The sequence below is a fragment of the Verruconis gallopava genome (assembly GCF_000836295.1).
Source record: "Verruconis gallopava strain CBS 43764 unplaced genomic scaffold supercont1.31, whole genome shotgun sequence".
NCBI lineage: Eukaryota > Fungi > Ascomycota > Dothideomycetes > Venturiales > Sympoventuriaceae > Verruconis > Verruconis gallopava.
In genome coordinates, this window is record NW_015622167.1 from 262535 (window position 1) to 281953 (window position 19419).

General features: G+C 49.3%; 9 protein-coding genes across 12 annotated transcripts; 5 read left to right on the top strand and 4 right to left on the bottom strand.

The window, feature by feature from the left end:
- Window positions 1–67: 67 nt before the first annotated feature.
- Window positions 68–3499, top strand: PV09_07665 (uncharacterized protein). The gene is made up of 3 exons (XM_016361465.1): window positions 68–1556; window positions 1608–2170; window positions 2226–3499. The coding sequence occupies exons 1-3, from the start codon at window positions 428–430 to the stop codon at window positions 3267–3269; spliced, it is 2736 nt and encodes a 911-aa protein (XP_016210791.1). The 5' UTR covers window positions 68–427; the 3' UTR covers window positions 3270–3499.
- On the bottom strand, window positions 3386–4741 carry PV09_07666 (uncharacterized protein). The gene is made up of 2 exons (XM_016361466.1): window positions 4581–4741; window positions 3386–4531 (listed from the first exon to the last, which is right to left on the bottom strand). The coding sequence occupies exon 2, from the start codon at window positions 4496–4498 to the stop codon at window positions 3488–3490; it is 1011 nt and encodes a 336-aa protein (XP_016210792.1). The 5' UTR covers window positions 4499–4531; window positions 4581–4741; the 3' UTR covers window positions 3386–3487.
- Window positions 4742–4989: 248 nt separating this feature from the next.
- PV09_07667 (uncharacterized protein) lies at window positions 4990–7796 on the top strand. The gene is made up of 4 exons (XM_016361467.1): window positions 4990–6319; window positions 6370–6623; window positions 6675–6758; window positions 6806–7796. The coding sequence occupies exons 1-4, from the start codon at window positions 5801–5803 to the stop codon at window positions 7677–7679; spliced, it is 1731 nt and encodes a 576-aa protein (XP_016210793.1). The 5' UTR covers window positions 4990–5800; the 3' UTR covers window positions 7680–7796.
- A 662-nt stretch (window positions 7797–8458) lies between these two features.
- Window positions 8459–11195, top strand: PV09_07668. 2 transcript variants are annotated; one of them, XM_016361468.1, is made up of 3 exons: window positions 8459–8657; window positions 8715–8953; window positions 9004–11195. In XM_016361468.1, exons 1-3 carry the CDS (start codon window positions 8462–8464, stop codon window positions 9559–9561), a joined length of 993 nt encoding a protein of 330 aa, XP_016210794.1. In that variant the 5' UTR covers window positions 8459–8461; the 3' UTR covers window positions 9562–11195. The 2 variants fall into 2 exon arrangements, with proteins under 2 accessions (XP_016210794.1, XP_016210795.1); XM_016361469.1 differs by having other exon boundaries at window positions 8459–8953.
- Window positions 10823–12599, bottom strand: PV09_07669. Of its 2 annotated transcripts, XM_016361471.1 has the most exons (3): window positions 12519–12599; window positions 11239–12468; window positions 10823–11181 (listed from the first exon to the last, which is right to left on the bottom strand). In XM_016361471.1, exons 1-3 carry the CDS (start codon window positions 12543–12545, stop codon window positions 10897–10899), a joined length of 1542 nt encoding a protein of 513 aa, XP_016210797.1. In that variant the 5' UTR covers window positions 12546–12599; the 3' UTR covers window positions 10823–10896. The 2 variants fall into 2 exon arrangements, with proteins under 2 accessions (XP_016210797.1, XP_016210796.1); XM_016361470.1 differs by having other exon boundaries at window positions 10823–12468.
- A 176-nt stretch (window positions 12600–12775) lies between these two features.
- PV09_07670 (uncharacterized protein) lies at window positions 12776–14434 on the bottom strand. The gene has a single exon (XM_016361472.1). It carries the CDS (start codon window positions 14321–14323, stop codon window positions 12995–12997), a length of 1329 nt encoding a protein of 442 aa, XP_016210798.1. The 5' UTR covers window positions 14324–14434; the 3' UTR covers window positions 12776–12994.
- A 132-nt stretch (window positions 14435–14566) lies between these two features.
- On the top strand, window positions 14567–16913 carry PV09_07671. 2 transcript variants are annotated; one of them, XM_016361473.1, is made up of 2 exons: window positions 14567–14956; window positions 15089–16913. In XM_016361473.1, the coding sequence occupies exon 2, from the start codon at window positions 15309–15311 to the stop codon at window positions 16821–16823; it is 1515 nt and encodes a 504-aa protein (XP_016210799.1). In that variant the 5' UTR covers window positions 14567–14956; window positions 15089–15308; the 3' UTR covers window positions 16824–16913. The 2 variants fall into 2 exon arrangements, with proteins under 2 accessions (XP_016210799.1, XP_016210800.1); XM_016361474.1 differs by having other exon boundaries at window positions 14567–14789.
- PV09_07672 (uncharacterized protein) lies at window positions 16722–17540 on the bottom strand. Its single transcript, XM_016361475.1, has 2 exons — window positions 17429–17540; window positions 16722–17361 (listed from the first exon to the last, which is right to left on the bottom strand). Exons 1-2 carry the CDS (start codon window positions 17456–17458, stop codon window positions 17152–17154), a joined length of 240 nt encoding a protein of 79 aa, XP_016210801.1. The 5' UTR covers window positions 17459–17540; the 3' UTR covers window positions 16722–17151.
- A 47-nt stretch (window positions 17541–17587) lies between these two features.
- On the top strand, window positions 17588–19406 carry PV09_07673 (uncharacterized protein). The gene is made up of 2 exons (XM_016361476.1): window positions 17588–17916; window positions 17987–19406. Exon 2 carries the CDS (start codon window positions 18052–18054, stop codon window positions 19183–19185), a length of 1134 nt encoding a protein of 377 aa, XP_016210802.1. The 5' UTR covers window positions 17588–17916; window positions 17987–18051; the 3' UTR covers window positions 19186–19406.
- Window positions 19407–19419: the final 13 nt, after the last annotated feature.

A 19419-nucleotide genomic window follows, 5' to 3' on the forward strand; every position in this document is an offset into this window, starting at 1 on the left:
TAGTCCTATCTTGGAATCCCTACAAAGCCTCCAGGTCGCGACGTCTCTGCGCCTTGAGCGAGCGCGACCGACGTTCACCTCGTGTGCGACAAGTGCGACTGCTTCTCCACCCAACGTTCCTTCCGCATCGGGTCCATCTCGAGTCTCTCCTTACGCTTTCCTCCGCCGCCTTCTCCCACATTGTGCCGCTACGCTTGCGGCTGCGACGACATCGAGGCGGAGACGTACCCACGTTTGCGGCATTTCGCGCTGCTGGCCAAGACCGTACTTGCGACAACCACGTCGGCATCCATCGAATGTACTCTCGATCCGTCGCGTCGTAAGCCACTCGTTTTCTGACCGAGGACGGAGTTCTTTGACTGTACATGTGTCGCTTGTGTGCTGCGACATATCCTCTCCACATCTCCACCTTATAGTAGCAACGACTATGGCCGAGCATCGTGAAAGCGAGACGCCCATTCCCACAACCGAAAATGGCCAGCCGGACGGCGTGCAGAGCTCAATCACCGACGATCAGTATAGCGCCATGCTGGACCTGCTCAACAACATCTATGACTACCGCCAGCCCGACGGCCACGACCCATCGAAGCTATTCCACCGCAAGGTCAACAAGCGCATGGTTCCAGACTACTACGATGTCATCAAAGAGCCCATGGCTATGAGCACCATCAAGTCGAAGCTCAACCAACGCGAGTACAAGGACGTCCAGGAGTTCGTGCGCGATTGGGCCCTCATATCGCACAACGCGCAGGTCTACAATGTGCCAAAGTCCGGAGCGTATCAGGATGCTCTGGTGATCAAGGATCTTGTTCAGAAGGAGTTGGCAAAGATGGTAGAGAGCAAGCTTATCACAGAAGAGGAGGCAAAGATGCCATTCTTGGGCGAGATCCCTGCCCAAGAAGACTATCCGATGGATGATGCTGAAGATGATGATGCAGAGGGCGATGGCTCCGAAGCCGAAGACGAAGAGGATGACGAGGACGACGAGATCGACGACTCAGACGAAGAAAGCGGTAAACGACGAAAGCGGCGAGGTCCACGCTCAACTGCGGCAATTTCCAAGCGCGAGAAGAGCAAGTACAAGGACGACGACGATGATCCAGAGGCACGAAAGAAGCGTGGCCGCCCTCCACGAGTGGATACACCTATGGAGGCTCGTATAAAGGAAATTCTCAAGTCAATGCGAAAATTCAAGAATTCAAATAACGCGTTGATGGTCTACCACTTCGAACGCCTTCCAGACAAGGCAACCATGCCCGAATACTACGCTGAAGTTAAAAATCCGATCGCTTTGGACGTCATCAAGAAAAAGCTTAAGCGCAAGAAGTACAACGGTATTGAGCCATTCATGAAAGACATCGAGCTCATGTTCGAGAATGCAAAATCGTACAATGAGGACGAAAGTCAAGTGTATCAGGATGCAGTGTTCCTTCAGAAGGAGACGAGAAAGATAGCAGAGGAAGTGAAGAAGAAGCCAGACTCAGAATTTGTCATGGAAGACGGCAGAATCCCTATGCCCGATGGTATCTTACACAACGGCGAGTTGTGGAAAGTCGGTATGTTGGGCCAGATAATAAAACGAGTGACTCGCAACTAATGTATTACAGGTGACTGGGTACACATTCAGAATGCGAACGACCTCACTAAACCTATTGTTGCGCAAATCTACCGTACCTGGCAAGACACTGACGGCAACAAGTGGGTGAATGCATGCTGGTACTATCGCCCCGAGCAGACGGTTCATCGCTACGATCGACACTTTTACGAGAATGAAGTTGTAAAAACGGGACAGTACCGCGATCATCCTATCGAAGAAGTCGTCGACCGCTGTTTCGTCATGTTCTTCACGCGCTACAACAAGGGCAGACCACGAAACTTTCCCGCGGACAAAGAGATATACGTCTGTGAGGCGCGTTACAATGAAGAGAAGCACAAGCTCAATAAAATCAAGACGTGGGCGAGCTGTTTGCCCGACGAAGTTCGAGATAAGGACTATGAGATGGACCTGTTCGACGCGCCGAAGAAGATGAAGAAGGTGCCCAGTCCAATCAAATACTTGTTCAAGGAGGGCGAGCAAAAGGAGACTGATGAGATGCCGAAACCAGTCTGGGGAGCGCCAAACGCGCCGCCAAAGATTGGCGCCGTCCACTGTCGGCCAAGAGATCCTAAGGTGAGACCTACCTGTGAATCTGTCCATGGTGAAATCAATATTTAACTTCAAACAGGATTCACCACCCCCAGAACCAACTCCAAGTCCTCCTCCTGCGCCTCCACCAGCTCCTGCACGCTCTACATCTGTTCTTGCTGCACATTCAGGCGCAAACGGTTTTTCAGCAGATTCGCATCGGCCGCCAGATATTCAAGTGCCCGGACCGTCTACTGCTACTCCAACTCCGTCTCACCATCCGCACCAAACACCGTCCACGTCATACGCAACGTCGCATTACCAACAAGCGATGCCATCTCCAGCGCCCATGCTCCAGCCAATGCCACCTTCGGCCTCACAATATCGGCCAGCGCAACCGCCACTCACTCCATCATCTTCATCATACCATGTGCAATCTCCAGCTTCGTTGGCTCAGCAGACTTCACAAGCAACTCAGCTCCAGTACCAGAATACATTTGCTGGTGGGCCAAGCGGACCGACTGGCTACCGACCTCCGCAGGTGAACGCTCCGCAGCCGACGATGACGCAACAGCAGCGATACGAAGCAAAGCCTGATCCAGAAGTTTACTATCTTCCAGATCACGCGAATAACTCTATTCCTGATGACATTCGTAGACAATTTCAATGCGATGCTTACGGCCGCGTCCTTTTCTTCACGGCACCACCGGTAGAGACGCAGCACAAAGGTCCAAAACTAGGTCACACAGCGAAATATCTCGCGTACAAAGCTGAACGACAAGCAATGGTTCAGGAGAAAAAACGCCAGCGTTTTGCTATGGATTTTCCTAGAGAGACCCAGGCAAACAAGCGCGCGAAAAGCGAGGACTTGGAGAAGTTGATGGTGGCCGCAAACCTAGAAGCGATAGAGAAAATTAATGAAATGCTGGCTGAGGCAACTGTTGGAGAATACCAGGCTACTTTCAGGCAGAAGTGGCAGGAAGCTATGAACAGAGATTTGAAAGCCCTCGAGGCTGGACAAGATAGAGTAGCAAAGTTGAGGCAGGCAAAAGCAGAACGTGATGCCGAGCTTGAGAAGCATGGAAAACTGGAACTGAAGATTAAAGGATTGACGGGGTCTTTGGAATATGCTGTCAGGACTTGAGGTGTTTGCGAGGACGATGTCGATGCTTTCTTTAGAAAAGGTGGGAAAATCTCGTCCCCGACGTCGAATGGGACCAGTAGGCGACGAAAGTGAATCTCAGTGTGTTGCAGCTCGGACAAGGAATGAAAATCCTTCATTCTAAACCTCAGGCTTTTAAGCCAATCATTCTACGATAGTTGATAATCAAAGAATACCTCATAGGTACAAATGGAGAGAATTTATTCAAGCGATATACTCGTCTCACAAGACTTCACAAAGGCGAGCAACTCCCGGTTGAATCGTTCAGACTCTTCCCAGAAAAGCCAGTGCCCACTGTCAAATACCACCATCTTAGCATTTTCATTTCCACCCTTGTGCTTTTTTGCCCTCCTGACTGTCTCTTCCATGCCAGCAACACTAAAACAACCAGACCTCCTGCCGGCCATGACGAGAACCGGCTTTGAAATTTGTTCGATAGCCTCGCGATGGTCGTACCTCGTATGATCAGATAAGAGTCTTGCCAGCCAAGGGCCATTGCAGGTCCTGCTGATGGCCACGAAGAAATCCTCGTCAGCTCTTTTCTGCTCCTCCGTTACTTTGTCGCTGGGCATGGGAGCATATCTGTACCCCAAACACGACATGACCAGACCCACGTATGTTTGTTCGCGAACTTGGGGGTCGTCACTAGCCCACGCCCTCTGCGCCTCCAAGGTTGTGGCTTCATCGTAACATCCGTAATGTGCGAGTTCTGGGCCCCACGAATCAAAAACACAACGATCTTGAAGCGGAGCCTGATCGACGAATATCAAGCCAGCAAAATCGGCGTCGGTAAAGAGCTCGACATATGTCCAGAGCACGGCAGCGCCAATGGAACACCCAGTAGCATAGATACGAATGTTCTGGTCGCGCGGTTTGATGACCCCCGTGACGAGTTCATGCAGGTCCATTGCCAGACGTGCGACATGGTAGCCGTGCGACGTGTGTTGCGATTGGCCATGTCCGCGCAGATCTGGTGCAATCACCCAGTGCTCTTGTGAAAGTTCATTGGTGTTGCGGACGAAATAATCTGAAGATCCGGAGAAGCCATGAAGGAGCAGGATGCACGTACTCAGTGAGCCGGACTTTGCGCTAGATGCATAGCTTTGCTCCTCAGAGACAGCGCCATCTCCTGAGTTGACTGGACCTACAAAGTGCGATGTTTGGTAGGCGATAGCACAGCCGTCATTAGCGGTAAACGTTGCGTAGCGCATGTTTACTGGTGTTCAGGAGATCTAGCAATTCAACTACAAGTAGTCAATGCAGCGACTGGGTGAATCAAGCGCTATCACCTACGATGACAGCTTCGTCAGAGCCAGCAACACGTGAAATGCGGCCAGGCGAATGATGATGGCTGAGAAACAGGACGATCCTCCAAGAGCTTTGTCGTAAACGCGGGACGAGGAGATCATGTCGATCTCGTCAAACGTGTAGATACGATGCTACACAGAGCCCACCCAAGTCTACGCTAAAAACTCCGTATGTTCCCACATAGAGAGCAAGAAACAACGGAACGCAAAGGGAAGTCACCATTTATCTACTACCATTTGGGCGCTTGCTGTATCTTTCGTGTATGAATACAAGAGTGCATCCGTTTGGAACGGAAGCAAAAAGCGAAAGGTTGATCTGGCCCGAAGAACGTGTTCGTGCAATCGCTTTGTTTTCTCGAAGCCCTTTGATTCCTGGCCCGCAATCACCCACCCCGCTTTGCATTCAGATTTTGTACGCAGAATGTAGGAGAACTCGTCTGATCAGGAACTCGAAGGATTCGTGTACGGCTCAAGCCGATCTCAACGGCATGCCGATAGCGCAGTCGTAGCATGTCCAGTAGTCTTGGTCAAGTTACGTCGGCTCGCCGATCATGGTACGCACGTCAAGTTAACTCAAGCTATGTTTTGCTTCTTTTACCTAGAAAAGCCCCTGCCCAATTTCCAATGAGTACATTCACCACGACGATCGATGTCCAGGCGCGGCGTGCCTGAGATCTATATCTCATCCTGCCGCAGATCCGCCCTGTGCACCACTTGGAAGCCAGAAACCGCCCTACACGGGGTCGTATCGCGAACGATAAATGCACGTTCTGCACGGTGCAACCAAAACGTCAAAAGAGCTATCACCCTGAAATTGTTGCGCTAATGTCTCTCTTCCGCCCGTGTCGGAATCTGCGTAAAGGCAATTGGGTCAAGGCAGGCATGCGCAGCCTTTAGAGTGCCTGCAGATCATCCAACCTCCGCCCGCACATCGCAATACGAGCCGACTTGTCAACCTCCCTCTCGAGGAATGTCGCCATGACCAGCCCAGCCGTGCCAAGGGATTGACAGGCGCCCTGTAAGATCTCTGGAGCCCCGGGAAAACCCTGAGGAGGCCTTGCAGTATGGAGAAGAGATCAGAAATGCTGATGTCGATCTCCAACACTATCGAACGGCCGTGAATTAGAAGATTCTGTAGGACACCGTCATACAAAATGCTTCCGATGCGAGGAAGCCTGTGCGATACGACACCAGCCTTTTGCTTCAATGCTCAACGAAACAATGGCAGAATCTCCCTCAGAAATCAGCCTGTACAATTTCCCTCCTCAACCGGCCAACTTTGACTCGGTCGGCATATTTTTCGTTACATTTCTTTCAGCATGGACGACTCTCGTGGCTTGTGGAATGACTTTTCTGATAATTAATCGACGGAACCCAATCATCAAGATCAGAGGCCTAAAACTCTCCCTTGCCGCAATATGTATGCTCCATGCGTATTGGATCCTTGGACAACTTGTTTACCCGATTGGCGCAACCATGAATCCGATCCTAGCCTATGACATACAATACTTCTTCATGGGCATATGGCTTCCGCTCGGCATTGCGCTTTTTCATGCGGCCAACCTACGATTTCTTCACGTTGCCAAAAGACAAAGAATGTTTACGAACTACCAAACGTTGCAGCGAGGCTGTAACAGGGCCAGGACGTCTTGGCTCCGTCGTCTCCGTAACGCGGACTATTCCACAAGAGTCTTGACATTCATCTCTATTGGCATGATTCTACAGGTAAGTGTGGATCATACACGCAAGTGTCTATGATGCTGAAGAGGGTCAAGATATTTCTTACTGTTGCCATGTGGATTGCCTGCCGGAAATATCATCCAACGTTTGGAATACCAGGAACAGAGCTTCCCAGTGGGACACCACAAGAACAACTTGTAGTGCTCGGTCAAGGTTGGGAATGGTGGCCAACTCTCTTGTGGCAATTCCTTTGGAGCTGGATCGTAGCGCCGTATCTCATCATCAAATCTTGGAATGTACATGACACTCTTGGTTGGCGTGTGCAAACAATCGGCTGCTGCATCGCAAAGTAGGAGCTGAAATTCTCAAGCTTTTGTATGCGAACTAATATGAAGTGTAGTCTGCACGCAACGCCAATGTTTTTAATTGCTTCATATGTTCCGGAATTCTCGGTGATCAATGAATACTTTACACCAAGCAATTGGTAAATCCCAGCTCACACGCAACAAGGTTTGAGCTGACAGAGAGCAGGATCCACCTCTCTATTATGTTCTTTGTCATTTTCACCGTCTTTGTTCCCTGTATACAAGTTGTGAGACACGTGAGATTGCAGCGTCAGGCTCTGGCATTCAATGACGCCCGTGAATCCGAGTCTCGATCAACATCTGTCATCTTCTCAGTCGGCACATTCAAAGCAACGGACTCGAAATCTTCTGGTTATGCAGGCGAAAGCGGTACGCAAATTGACGTCCTCGGGATCGAGGACGACCGATTACTCACCAAAAGCGCTCTCGACTACGTGCTGCGCACCAATCCCTCTTCATTGCAAAATTTTTCCGCGTTACGGGACTTTTCAGGCGAAAACATTGCCTTCATCGTCCGTGTTTCTGAATGGAAGGCTACTTGGTTCCAAAGCCTTGAGGTTGACCCAAATGAGACCCGGAAAATGTACAACCGAGCATTAGAGATATACACCAGCTTCGTCAGTCCCCACGACGCCGAGTTTCCAGTAAACCTATCATGGCGCCAGCTTAATAAACTCAAAGACATGTTCGAAAACGCTGCCAGAGTCATGTGTGGAGAAGCTCGTAAGGTCTCAGGCGCGTCAATGTTTGACTTCAATGAAGCACCCGATTCTAAGGACGTCACGAGAATAGAGTTTTCCGAGTTGGCCAAAAGAGCGCAATACACGGGCGAGATCCCAGACACCTTCAATGCCGGCGTTTTCAACGAGGCACAAGCGCACGTCAAGCAATTGGTCTTTCTCAACACGTGGCCGAAGTTCGTAAAAGAGCTGCGTGAAAACAGGCCGAAGTCGAGTGAGACTGGTAGATCTGATGGCACTTGGTCATCACAGAGGACACTGTTGGAAAGGACGCAGAAGTACTTCAAATCCATGTTCTAAGAGAAATATACATGACGAACCACGGCTTATAAAGTCTCCGGTACGTCTTCGCATAGTACGATAGAAGCTAAAAATTACCACGACGATAACCGCGTCTAATGGAAATCTTGATGAGGGCTCTGGTCACTCAAAGACCATCCGGATTGTCACGCACTCAAGAGCATGTGCAGATGAGTGTTTCTACAATGTTTGAGAGTGAAAGTCAAGTCGTACGTTGCCTCGTCATCTGTAGAATGAATTAACTCGCGCCGCAGGCTGGGCACTTTTCGTTAAGGATGTGGTGTAGCCAGAAAAACAAGAGCGAGGATCAACAAAAGAAAGGCGTGAATACGAATTGGGCTAGGAGAACATCGCCGGCCTTTACTCTCTGTCGTTCACTCCAGACAAAGATCCTCGCAAGTTGACAGGGTCAAAAACGTGAGTCGGACCACGAAAGTAGAGTCGAATCCGGCTGCTGGATGGTCTGTTGCTGGCGAAGAGGAATGACGTTCTCAGCTGGGCACCCACAACTGTCGGACGAAGATGGCAGAGCCCTTTCGGCGCTCACGAGTTCGAGTGTCGAACAGGATCGGCGAGCATCTTGCCTGGATTTTGCGTGATGTTCGTGGCCAGATCACTACGTTGACCTCACTGCTGATACCTTGAGTTCGCCTGATGACCTGATCGCTCTCGAGGTCTCGCAAAACGTGATCACGCGACTGGGCTAGACCGCTTTGGGATGGGTGAGCGAAACTCACGTTGGCCGTACCTGATTTGGTCTCTCTCTTCTCTCCCTGCCTCTCATGTTTCGTCGTCCCTCGACATCGCTTGCCTCAATACGTGCCATGACAGACATCAGCCGCTTTGAAAGCGTCTTTTCCTTTGATCCTAAATGCCACTTTTCGGAATACACACTAGCGGACATTGCTCATGCGCAGAACACCCTAAACTCGAAGACCTTCTTTGAGCGTCTGCTCGAAGAAGTCGGCATTGCGACGAGTATGTGATCTTCAGGCATGATCGGCACCATAATACGAACTTATTCCCTTCACGTAGAGCCTCGAATCTATCCTCCCAAGAATAACCGCGAACTCAGACAACTTCACCAAGCCATTATTGCCTCCAAAGCTTCGGAGGACCAGAAGCTGGCTCTGCTCTATTACCTGCTCAAAAATGTCGGTGCGTCGTGCCACGGAAAAGACGTTGCCGAAGATTTCGCTTCGGAGGTTGTCATCTCGAGAAGAAGCTGGACATTCATAGAAGGCATCTGGGAGCTAGATCATCTCCACTACGCTGTACGCTCAGGTGCTTGGAGATATTATGCCAGTGCTAACTTGCCACGCAGCAAGCGCTAGAGATCTTTGCTTCGGTTTCGCTGCCGCAGAACCTTGCGGAGGAGCTTCTCGACATTCTACTCGATCTCCAGAAAGGAGAAATTGCAGTCGCCCTCTACCAGACTGTGAACCCATCTTTCTCAAACCCAAAAGTGCTGCAGAAATACTTTACGTTAATTTGTCAGTGTAGCATTGCAGATGCATATTCCTTCATGCACCACCAAGAAGATCCCTCTCTGTTCGAAATTCTGCTTGCACAAGCTCTATCCGGTCAAGGCCCGGAACGAGCGCGAAACTGTGTCGAGCTCATCGATCTTCCGTTCACTGCGGAAGAAGAAGAGAAGATGTATGACTTCTACTTGCATGGGCCAGGTCGTAATCTCCCAAATGCTGCCGATGTAGTGGTGATGCGCAAGATCGCAACGGGAAAGCTCAGCGAGGTGGAATCAGATGTCCGCCGGCTAAACGTTACGAAAACCCCCCATGACGGTATGACTTGGGACAACATTGTGAACAGCATTGGTCGTGGAATGGGGCCACGAAGCAACCTTCCTCACCTTTTAGATTGATAATCTACCCGTCGGCCTGACCGTCAATTTTTTTGGGGGGAGGGGACAGTAGAGCCCTACGAAGTTCTGAAAGGAACCACACATTGGAATTATTGGAAATAGCCCTAATTAGGCTTCAACAATTTGTCGCGACAATAACTCAAGGGAGCGGATTGTGCAAAGTCCGTGAAAATCAGTGGACGCACATCTCCACCCTAGCTATGTAACTTGCGTCCACTGGTTCCTAATAAGGCTGCAATGGTTTCAAGGTCAACGAGCTCACCGGAGGATGTAACGCATCATAAGTATTGCACCTCGTCGCTTCCATGGATGCACCGCGGGGTCTTGTCGATACCTATACAAGCAGTGCGACCGAGATGGTTGCGGGCAGGCACGACATGTGTCAAAGGCTTGTGATCTTTCGGGGCAACGATGAAGTGACATCTGGAGGACAGCAGCGTGTGTTCAACACGCCGGTCGAATGCAAGAAGTATCAAATCTCTACTCCACTCGCATCCCTATAGTTTTCTATCATAGGCTTGAAAGGTCCTTTAACGAGAGCTGCACCGTCACATCATCCCAAACCTTGTCGCCCTAGCACCGCTCCAACAACAAAGCCACGGCTCAACGATGAGAACCACACCGACACAAAAGTCGGCGCACCCGCTGCGTTTCAAAAAAATCACGGCAGCGAAGCAGTGTCCTTTTAGGTTGAAGGGATTTATCTCTCGTCTACGTAATCTCGGGCCAAAGCAAAACGCATGTCCAGTTCCCCAACTTGATGCACATGAACATCCAACGCCGACAACAACGTCCCAAAGATTGCTGCATTTTCGCCGACCAAGCGCAGTACAGGGTCGGCAGACTCATACCGCTTACAGCCACCATGACGACATCCAAGCACTGGAATATATAGGTATTGCACAGGAGCTTGTATCAGAAGACACACAGTTACAGTCATATCACCCCCTTGATAATTTTTCTAATCTTTCCTAGACTCCGCCTCTCTAGTATCGAAATTCTGCGCCTTGATGAAGAATGGCCTGCTTGGGAATCTGGTCACGCCCGCGAGAATGCGATAGGAATCATGATGCTTCCCCAAACACCTACTCTAGACGACTCCGTGTTCTATGTTCATGCCAGCTACTTTGCTCTATAGGAATCATAAGACCTCAAAACTACGAGCGCATTGGAACCAAGAGCTGTATTTGAAAGATTGTCATTCACTGAGGATGAGAGAGTTGCGCATGAAAGGGTTGCCGAATGAAGCATGCTATCAGCACAGGTTCTGTACATGTGTTCGGACTTCCTATCTTACTAAAAGCATCTATTTCGAAATGAGCCCTTTATCAGTAATCAAACGCGAAGCTGTTCCCCAGTTTCTGTGTACGGCTTATCAGAACCGTCTGCTGTCACCTGCTGTGCAGCTTTCTCAATTGCTCGCACCAATGCCTCGATAGTCTCCCTGCGGACCTCTCTATTTATTACAACTCTAAAGAATTTACCCTGCTCACCAGGCGCGTAATCGATCATGAAACCCATCGATATGAGTCGATTGGCTATTCTCTCTGTAATCCTTGAATTTACCTCCTTTTTCTCACTAAGTCTACCGTCGCGTGCCCAGTAAAAACATACTTGCATCTGGTGAAGAGCATGTAAGTTATTTCGTTTGCATTGGCACAAACATGGGACACTTACACACGGCAGTGGATATTTAGAAACCATAACAACGTTTTCGCGTGTAGACAAGACCCGGTATAGATGATTCGCCATTTCGTAAGCACATTCCAGCTTCTGGCCGTACCCTTGTCGGCCATAGAATAGCCAACCGAGAAACATCTTCAAAGCGTCACCCTTTCGCCCACACTGAGGTGTGAAATGGCCAAGATCGTACGTGGCACTCTCGTGGTTGCTCTGGTGGAACAAATATTCCGCATCAATTGTATTGGCTGCGTAAAACTGTCTCATATCTCTGCCTATGAGAAAGGAACAGGTGATGGGTACGCCCAACATCTTATGCGGCGTTATCGCAAAGGTGTCGGCTTTGCACAGTCCTCGCATCCGATCCTTGCGCAAGTTTTCTGAAAATAGGATGGAACCTCCATAGGATCCATCGACATGGAGCCACAGATTTTCGCTTTTGCAAATTGCAGCCAACTCATCGAAGGGATCAAAGCTCCCTAGCACGGTGGTGCCGGCTGTGGCATTAACGTAGAATGGCGTCTCTCCGCTCTCTCGGGACTTTTTGATCATCTTTGAAAGTTCTGTAGGAATCATACGGCCTTCTATATCTACCGGAACGCTCCTCACAGCATGAGAACCGAAGCCGAACATTTGTGCAGCCTTCTCCACGGAATAGTGGCCATGCTTCGAGGTGAAGAGAACAAACTTTTTCTCCCCGTAACCGTCCGTCTTCGTCTGGGGGAACATCGTATTTCGAGCCACGAGAATGGACAGTGAGTTTGAAGCGCTTCCACCATTTTGACATATGCCACCCATATAGGGGGCGTTTTCGAATCCAACGAGCTCGGCTAGCGCCCGCGCAGTATACTTCTCGACGAGGGTGAGAACGGGCGAGCACTGGTAGACATGGACGTTTGTATTTAAGATCGCGAGGAGATACTCGGAGGCAACCCCCACGGCATTCGTGGAGGAGAAAAGCTTGTCCATAAATCCTTGATCCCACGTGTTGACAGAGTACTTCAGAATCTTTTCGATGGTCATCAGCAATCCATCCTTGCCATTTCCCTGTTCCGGCAGTTTTAAGTCCAGAAGTTGCTCAAGCTTCTCTCGAGGAAGACATTCCAACAGCGCAGTCCTAGTTTGATGATTATCTTGCTCCGAGACGTTTTCCACATGGTCTATCACAATATCACGATCTGCTGCGTCTAAGAATGGGTCGACAAGATTTTTCACATCTAATAACAGCTACAGTTGCTATCAGCACGGGAATGTCAAGAAAAATGGATCGTACCTACGTCTGAGACCTCTTTGGCTCTACTCATAATTGGGTCTAGCCTTATCACTCTCCACGAAAATCAGGGTGACGGAGAGTGCACTTTGAAAATCCAAAATCGGCGAAGCAGAACAATAAAGATATGTCGATCTTTATCCCCCAATGGCAGCCGATTTCGCAACGGACCACACAATAAGTTGCTGGCAAAGACCCCATGCCTACAGGTCCAATGCTAGTCATATACCGTGTTTGAGCAGCACGAACACTAAGTTCGAAAAGTATGTAGTGAGAGGGGTTCGTGATATTTGTGTCGTACATCAAGACAGTAGTGACATCCTGCACACCCAAAAAAGTCTTCAACGGCAAAATGAAATCTCTATGTTACAACCCGATTGCCTTCAACACAAGGTTAGCCACAATATATACAGAATTCAGGACCTTGAGCAAGTCTTAAGGGTATATCTTCCATCAATAAAAGAAAGAGAAAGTGAAAATGATTTATGCGTTCCTCTGTCGCTCTAGCCGACCGTCGTAAGTAGTTGCCATCTTTTTCCCAAGCTCGTAGCTACTGATCATAATGGCACAAGCTGGCGCAATCTTGAGGCATCGAGCAGCCCACCCTCTGAACAAGCCATTCCACCCTTGCTCCTTGAATATTGTCCACAAAAATTTGATCATCCGCTGCTCTTCAGGAAGTTTCCTGGCCTGTTCCGAGCCGCTTAATTTGGCATGCCGTACCACTTGTTGTCTGGTCTTTCCAACATCAAACGGCGTGGTGACAAAAGCTGCCACTGCTCCTGAACTAGCACCGGCAATAAAGGAGTCAACAAGAGTGTTCGCGTGATTTTCCTGGCTTCGTGATTTGGAACGCATTTCAATAGCGTTCTGATGATGTGCTATTCGCTCGCGACCCCTTCTCCCTTCTCTGAAGTCGATGAGAGCATTTCGAACATACTCGTAGCCCCACCAGTATATTGCGCTAAAAGGTACGTCACGCCAAAGCGTGAGGCTCAGACCCGTCCACATGCTTCGAAAACCTCGATTGGCAATCATGTTGCGCATGCCCATCATGGTCTCCCTGAACACATGGCTCGACTTTTTTTCAGTGCTCGCTGCTTGCATTCTCGTTCTAAACATTTCAATGGGACTCACTGCAAACGCAGCGAGTACACGAGCGGCAGAACCAGCCACAAGAGGAATATGATCGTCGTTCATTTGAATTCTTCGAAAAGGGCTCGACTGGTTCCACCTCAGCCAGTCGTACCCTGCAAAATAGATGACATTCGCCGGTATCGCCATCACCAGGGTTGGACTTAGTCCCCGCCAGAGTGTAGTGACTCCTTCATTGCGAGCAATCTTCTTCAGCCCATCCCATGTACTCGTGAATCTTCTAGCCTGTGCCTCTTCAGCAGCACAGTTTATCAAATTGGAGGGTCTTTGCTTTGTCGATGCCGTAGTGGTAATGACAGACATGCTCGGGGCCGAAGCGATGCAAAATGATGCGTTATTATTCATCCAGAAGACCTCACGGCAACAAGTCGATATTCCTAAGTTCGGAGGCAGATTTATGAACGTCGGCGGAGATCGAGATAGCGCTGGAGAAAGTTGAGGGTGTGACTGTGACTGAAGTCGAACACGGACAACGTCGAGCGGTGTGACCAACAAAGAGGTGAGAATACTTCCAGACGTCGCTGAAAGCATCTTTTGCATCATAGAAGGCTCGACATCCATATCCTCACGACCATCTTCAGGGATGAGACCGTACGCCTCTATCCGATCATGATTTTGACCCTTCAAAGTGACATCGGTGTCCGGTTTGGACGCCATGGTGAATGTAAACGAAGTCGTGCCAGGAACCGCTTGGTTACCTCGACATCGTGCGGCGGCTGTTCGAGTGGCGAGGAGAGGGTTGATATAAGGGCGAAGGCTCGAAACTCGTCAATGCTTGCTTCAAGTACGTTATGATGTAGGAATTTCTTCAGGCAAATGCCCGATGATCGGCCGGCGTTGCCTGAAACGGAATAGTTTCGGCGTTCGCATGGCTCGTCTCAGTTGCTACTACCGAGTACCCTTCTATCAATTCGCCTTCGATAAGAGCCATTCTTTGCCCTGGCAACAAGTTCAAATTGCTTAACCGATCTGTGTGCTCTACCTTAGGTCGTCCTGAGTCTCGTCACTCGACACGTTAGACTTTCCTTCCTCTGTTTTCGAAAGGTTACCATAAATCCGAACAGTAGTCTTGTGCAGATTTACTATCGGATTCCTAGCCAGATTTCTCTTCGCCCTTGATAATGTATGCATCTCCAGCACTTCAACTTTACGATAAGTTTCTGAAACTTCCATTTCCCTGACGTTTCATTCAATTTGATGGGAGAACTAGTCGAGAGGAGCACCGCAAGTAGACGCTGACCTTTGCAATTTTTCCGACCCTTCGCGGAGTCACCGAGTTGAAAGCGAGAGGTCAGCGCAAAACTTGCTATTCCACTTAGAAAAGCATCAATGTGTAACTGACCGGAAAATATTGTCAAAAATTCAGACTGACGCTTCCTTTTTATGTCATTTGAAACACGTCAACTAATACGATGTGTTTAGCTTGCACATTCAAAACAGCAAGGCACTCTCTTCCGACCTTCAGCAAACTCCGGAAAATCGATATATCGAGCGGCTGGAATATCTGCTATCGTGCATATGACAGTCTTTTTTAGGGCGTAATTTCGACGTCAATACTTGTCAGGCATCTCACCATCTGGGGTGCAAACTCGGTCATATCTCTCATTCTCAAGTTTGGAATGAGCAACAAGTCTAGACAGCAATGACAATGAATTCCACTGAAGCAGAGCTTGAAAAATTCCGCCAAGAATGGAAGCAAGAAGTGTCTGCGAAAGTAAAGAGTCACGCGAAAGCAAATCGATCAGGACCAAGTAATCCAAGTCCTGCTGCGACGAAGACAACAGCTCCATCCAGGACGACACAGCCAAATCCATCAGCACTTTCATTTTATAACTCTCATAATGATGATGATCTTGCTCCTCAGGGCTACCACGATATAGATCAGCAGTTGGGAGGAAGTCAACACGATCTAGCCCAGGCCTCGTTCCTAGCACGTGAGCCCCGGACCGCGTTGGAGCATTACGAAAAAGCCGTAGAAAAGGAAGGACAGGGTTCTCTCGGTGACAGCCTGAGTCTATATCGGAAAGCTTTCCGTATGGATTCCAACGTTGACAAGAAGTACAGGAACAAGCACTTCCCACCGTCAGCATATGTGGCATCCAAACCATCGTATTCCAACCCCCCAAACGCATTTGCGACAGTGCCAAATCATTCCCAACATTCCTTGATCGGCCTTTCCAAAACAGTGGCTGATTTGATTTCTGATTTCTCAGCCTTATCAATCACAGGCGAACCAGCCTCCACGGAATTTTCTCCAACACCAGCATGCCCGATTGCAAAAATACCTGAAGAGATACTGTCGCAAATTTTGATGAATGTTGCGATCACAGATGTCGCTTCCATGGCTCGATTGGCCCTGGTTTGCAAACGGCTAGCCTTTCTTGTGCTGACGGAAGAGAGCATCTGGAAGCGACTTGTACATAGTCGCGACGTTGGCTTACGGGGCATGCACTATCAATTTGCCTGCACTATAAAAGGAGAGCCTATTAGAACACCGAACGATATCATGGATACTTCACCAGTCGTGGAACGAGTTCTCGATATCACACTTCCTTTAACGCCATTGTTCCCCACATACCGGCAAATGTTCCGACAACGTCCACGTATACGATTCAACGGGTGTTATATTAGCACCGTGAATTACACTCGACCAGGTGTTGCAGCCACAAGCGTAACGTGGAATTCTCCGGTCTTTATCGTCACTTACTACCGTTACCTTCGCTTTTTTCGAGACGGAAGTCTCATAAGTCTCCTTTCCACAAGCGAACCGAGGGATGTTATTCCGTATCTCCAACCCGAATACATGCATCAGAATCACGCGAATACGGCGCCACAAAACGTAATGAAAGATGCCCTGAAAGGACGGTGGCGACTGACAGGTAACCCGTGGAAAATCATTCAAGCTGAAGATGGATCTGAGGAATCCGACGAACCCGAAGGCGACTTGATCATTGAAACGGAAGGAGTTGTACCCAAGTACATGTACAAGATGCATCTTACGCTTGGATCTGCTGGGAAAGGTACGAGAAATAACAAGCTCACATGGAGAGGGTATTGGAGTTGGAATAGATTGACAGATGATTGGGCGGAGTTTGGACTGAAGAACGATAGAGCATTTTATTGGAGTCGAGTAAGAAGCTTTGGAAACGACGTGTAAGAAAGATGTTCGTAATAAGGTGACAGGATCGTCGCTTGATTTTGCTGGTCCGTCAGAAATGCCATACACCCTTTTTAGTGTCTCCATCAAGCCCTTTTGCAGCTCTCGACCCAACATTTGACCTGTATATGCAACCCGCTACCTTGAATCGAATGCTTCAAGATCTAATGCTAGTATTGCTTTTGGACGCATCGGAAAGCAATCAGCCGTGCTGCACGATGTCCTCTGTCGAAGAAGAGATTGAGGCTCGGCGTGTCTGACACCGCGTGTAGGTGAAGGCTATGCCACGCCAGCGCGAACATTATGCGAATAGGGCAACGGTTCGTCATCATCTCTGCTTGGGGTTCTTCATACCAAGCTGCTGCCTAAGCTCATTCTTGAAATGAGTCCAGAACCGGGCATCTTCTGGCATGTCTATCTTAGTGCCACCCATCTCTTCCATAGGCCTACCATGCCGCAAGCGATGGACACCCTTTGCTATCTTCTCGACGCCGCGATGGAAGGCTTGACTTCGAAGCAGTGTCGCAACAGCCCACGCCTGACCGTGGTCAGCTAGGAAAGGCTTACAGTGTATGAGTAAGGGGCTGTGCAGGGCATTCACGCACCTCAAAAGCTCTGATTAGCATCCACTTCATCGTTTTGACTAGTGAGTTTGCCAGAAGGCGAGTTTCGGCGCGTGTTTCAATGTCGGCGGACGTCAGAGAGCGATTGGACACGGTAAGCGAGTTACGAGATGCAAAGACCCGCGACCAGTTGCCGCAACACACACGTCTTTGGCTAGATATTAATAGACGACGCTGTTAATAGCTCTTTGATACAGCTTCACATATTGTCCTGTCGCATTTTTTGCGCCTCGTCTTTATCCTGCCTCTCTTCCATTATTATTTCTCTCTTGCGCACGCGACATCGCTCTCCTCTTGTGCGCTCTAACCCCGCGACCTCCCCTCTTCTGCGAGCCGGTTCGGCCAATTTCTTGCCATCTCCAACAAACAATTACCTTTACGCCAGCGCTCGTTTGAGATAAGACTTATCCATAAGAGCACCCTGGCGTTCTTGATTTCTTCGGGGCTCGTCCGGATACGTCGAATATCCAGTATGTTTTCTCAGCACAGTATCATACAACGAGCGCGTCGAAACAAACTTGCGCTAACATGCCCTGATAGAAGGTAATTCGAAGCTGCTTAGAAACATACTGCCGTCTCATACGTTTACGACTACTCCTCACCGCATGCCTGAACCTAGCACTGAGAATGGAGAGTCTCCGCAGCCCACGACCGCTTCAGGCACCGCCGAAAAGAAATTACCCGCTTTTCTCAATCAGTCAAGAAGCGACATCCAAGCGAAGTTCATAGACCTGGAATGGCAGCAGCGAACTCGTATAGCCGAGGGCAAACAGCCAAACTCCACCTCGCAGTGGGTTTTCCTACCCAGTGACACCACGCTCCCCCGCAATCGCTATGCGAATGTGGAGGTCTTTGCGAACAACAGGGTTAAGCTCAAAGTGCCTGAGGGTCACAGCGATTACATTAACGCGTCACCGATTAAGCTTAAAACTACGAAGTCAAACACCCAGAAGAACTTCATCGCCACGCAAGGGCCTAAAGAGGGCATACATGGACACATTTGGCGCATGGTTTGGCAGGAGTGTCCAGGTCCTGCCGTCATCGTCATGTTGACCCAGACCCACGAAGCTGGCCGTGAAAAGTGTTTCCAATACTTTCCCTTAAATATGGAAAATCCAACTATGGACATCACAGAGGATGATGAGTTTAATGATGACTTCAAGGCTTCGTTGACCCTGAAGGGAATCACTGAGGACGAGGCCACCCAAAGCACCATCAGAGAGATGGAGCTTAAGACAGAATCTGGAGAGAGCAAGACGATATGGCATCTTCTTTTTACGGGGTGGCCAGACTTTTCCATTCCTGAGGATGATAGTCGAGATGCGCTGGTCAGACTAATACAGCTCTCTGCCGAAAAGAACGCGAATGCAGACTCTCCGCGCATCGTACACTGCAGCGCGGGTGTTGGCCGGTCCGGAACCTTCATTGCGCTCGATTGGCTCATTTCTGAGCTTGAAGAAGGCGGCTTCGACGATCTCGACGATGAGAACGATCCCATCGTCGACCTTGTAGATGCGCTTCGCCAACAGCGCATGATGATGGTGCAATCAGAAGCTCAGTTTCATTTTCTTTATGATCTTACGCGGCAACTCTGGAATGACAGGCAAGAAGGTCGTAAGTTGGGCGAACTCAAGATTCAAAACCAGCGGGACGCGATAGACCTTTCACGGGCTGAATTGGAGAAAGAGATGCAAATTAACGTGGCTCAGTCCGTATTCCGAAAGCAGACTGATTTGTGAACGTAATTAAGACTCCAGTGTGCGTTTTTATATACTAGCGGGTGGCGATCTGGGTAGAACGGGATCTGAATCATTTGAGCATCGTTGAGCATGGTACATGTACGTCCGCCAAGACCGTCGGCATGCAAGGCGTTAAAAGACCATGGAAATGGAGCATGTTATGTGTAGAAGTTCATCCTTTAGGTTTTCCAAGCGAAACGTATTTTTTGTCCTTGAACATATCAGTTTATTGCT

Excerpts from the sequence above, each read along its gene's own strand:
- PV09_07665 (XM_016361465.1), top strand. The coding sequence starts at position 428 with ATGGCCGAGCATCGTGAAAGCGAGACGCCCATTCCCACAACCGAAAAT. Across the intron at positions 1,557-1,607 it reads CGGCGAGTTGTGGAAAGTCG|GTGACTGGGTACACATTCAG; the intron begins GTATGTTGGGCC and ends AATGTATTACAG. Across the intron at positions 2,171-2,225 it reads GTCGGCCAAGAGATCCTAAG|GATTCACCACCCCCAGAACC; the intron begins GTGAGACCTACC and ends AACTTCAAACAG.
- PV09_07666 (XM_016361466.1), bottom strand. The coding sequence starts at position 4,498 with ATGCGCTACGCAACGTTTACCGCTAATGACGGCTGTGCTATCGCCTAC.
- PV09_07667 (XM_016361467.1), top strand. The coding sequence starts at position 5,801 with ATGCTCAACGAAACAATGGCAGAATCTCCCTCAGAAATCAGCCTGTAC. Across the intron at positions 6,320-6,369 it reads CTATTGGCATGATTCTACAG|ATATTTCTTACTGTTGCCAT; the intron begins GTAAGTGTGGAT and ends AAGAGGGTCAAG. Across the intron at positions 6,759-6,805 it reads TACTTTACACCAAGCAATTG|GATCCACCTCTCTATTATGT; the intron begins GTAAATCCCAGC and ends GACAGAGAGCAG.
- PV09_07668 (XM_016361468.1), top strand. The coding sequence starts at position 8,462 with ATGTTTCGTCGTCCCTCGACATCGCTTGCCTCAATACGTGCCATGACA. Across the intron at positions 8,658-8,714 it reads AGAAGTCGGCATTGCGACGA|AGCCTCGAATCTATCCTCCC; the intron begins GTATGTGATCTT and ends CCCTTCACGTAG. Across the intron at positions 8,954-9,003 it reads TAGATCATCTCCACTACGCT|CAAGCGCTAGAGATCTTTGC; the intron begins GTACGCTCAGGT and ends CTTGCCACGCAG.
- PV09_07669 (XM_016361470.1), bottom strand. The coding sequence starts at position 12,545 with ATGAGTAGAGCCAAAGAGGTCTCAGAC. Across the intron at positions 12,469-12,518 it reads GAGCCAAAGAGGTCTCAGAC|CTGTTATTAGATGTGAAAAA; the intron begins GTAGGTACGATC and ends TAGCAACTGTAG.
- PV09_07670 (XM_016361472.1), bottom strand. The coding sequence starts at position 14,323 with ATGGCGTCCAAACCGGACACCGATGTCACTTTGAAGGGTCAAAATCAT.
- PV09_07671 (XM_016361473.1), top strand. The coding sequence starts at position 15,309 with ATGACAATGAATTCCACTGAAGCAGAGCTTGAAAAATTCCGCCAAGAA.
- PV09_07672 (XM_016361475.1), bottom strand. The coding sequence starts at position 17,458 with ATGAAGTGGATGCTAATCAGAGCTTTTGAG. Across the intron at positions 17,362-17,428 it reads TGCTAATCAGAGCTTTTGAG|GCGTGGGCTGTTGCGACACT; the intron begins GTGCGTGAATGC and ends GACCACGGTCAG.
- PV09_07673 (XM_016361476.1), top strand. The coding sequence starts at position 18,052 with ATGCCTGAACCTAGCACTGAGAATGGAGAGTCTCCGCAGCCCACGACC.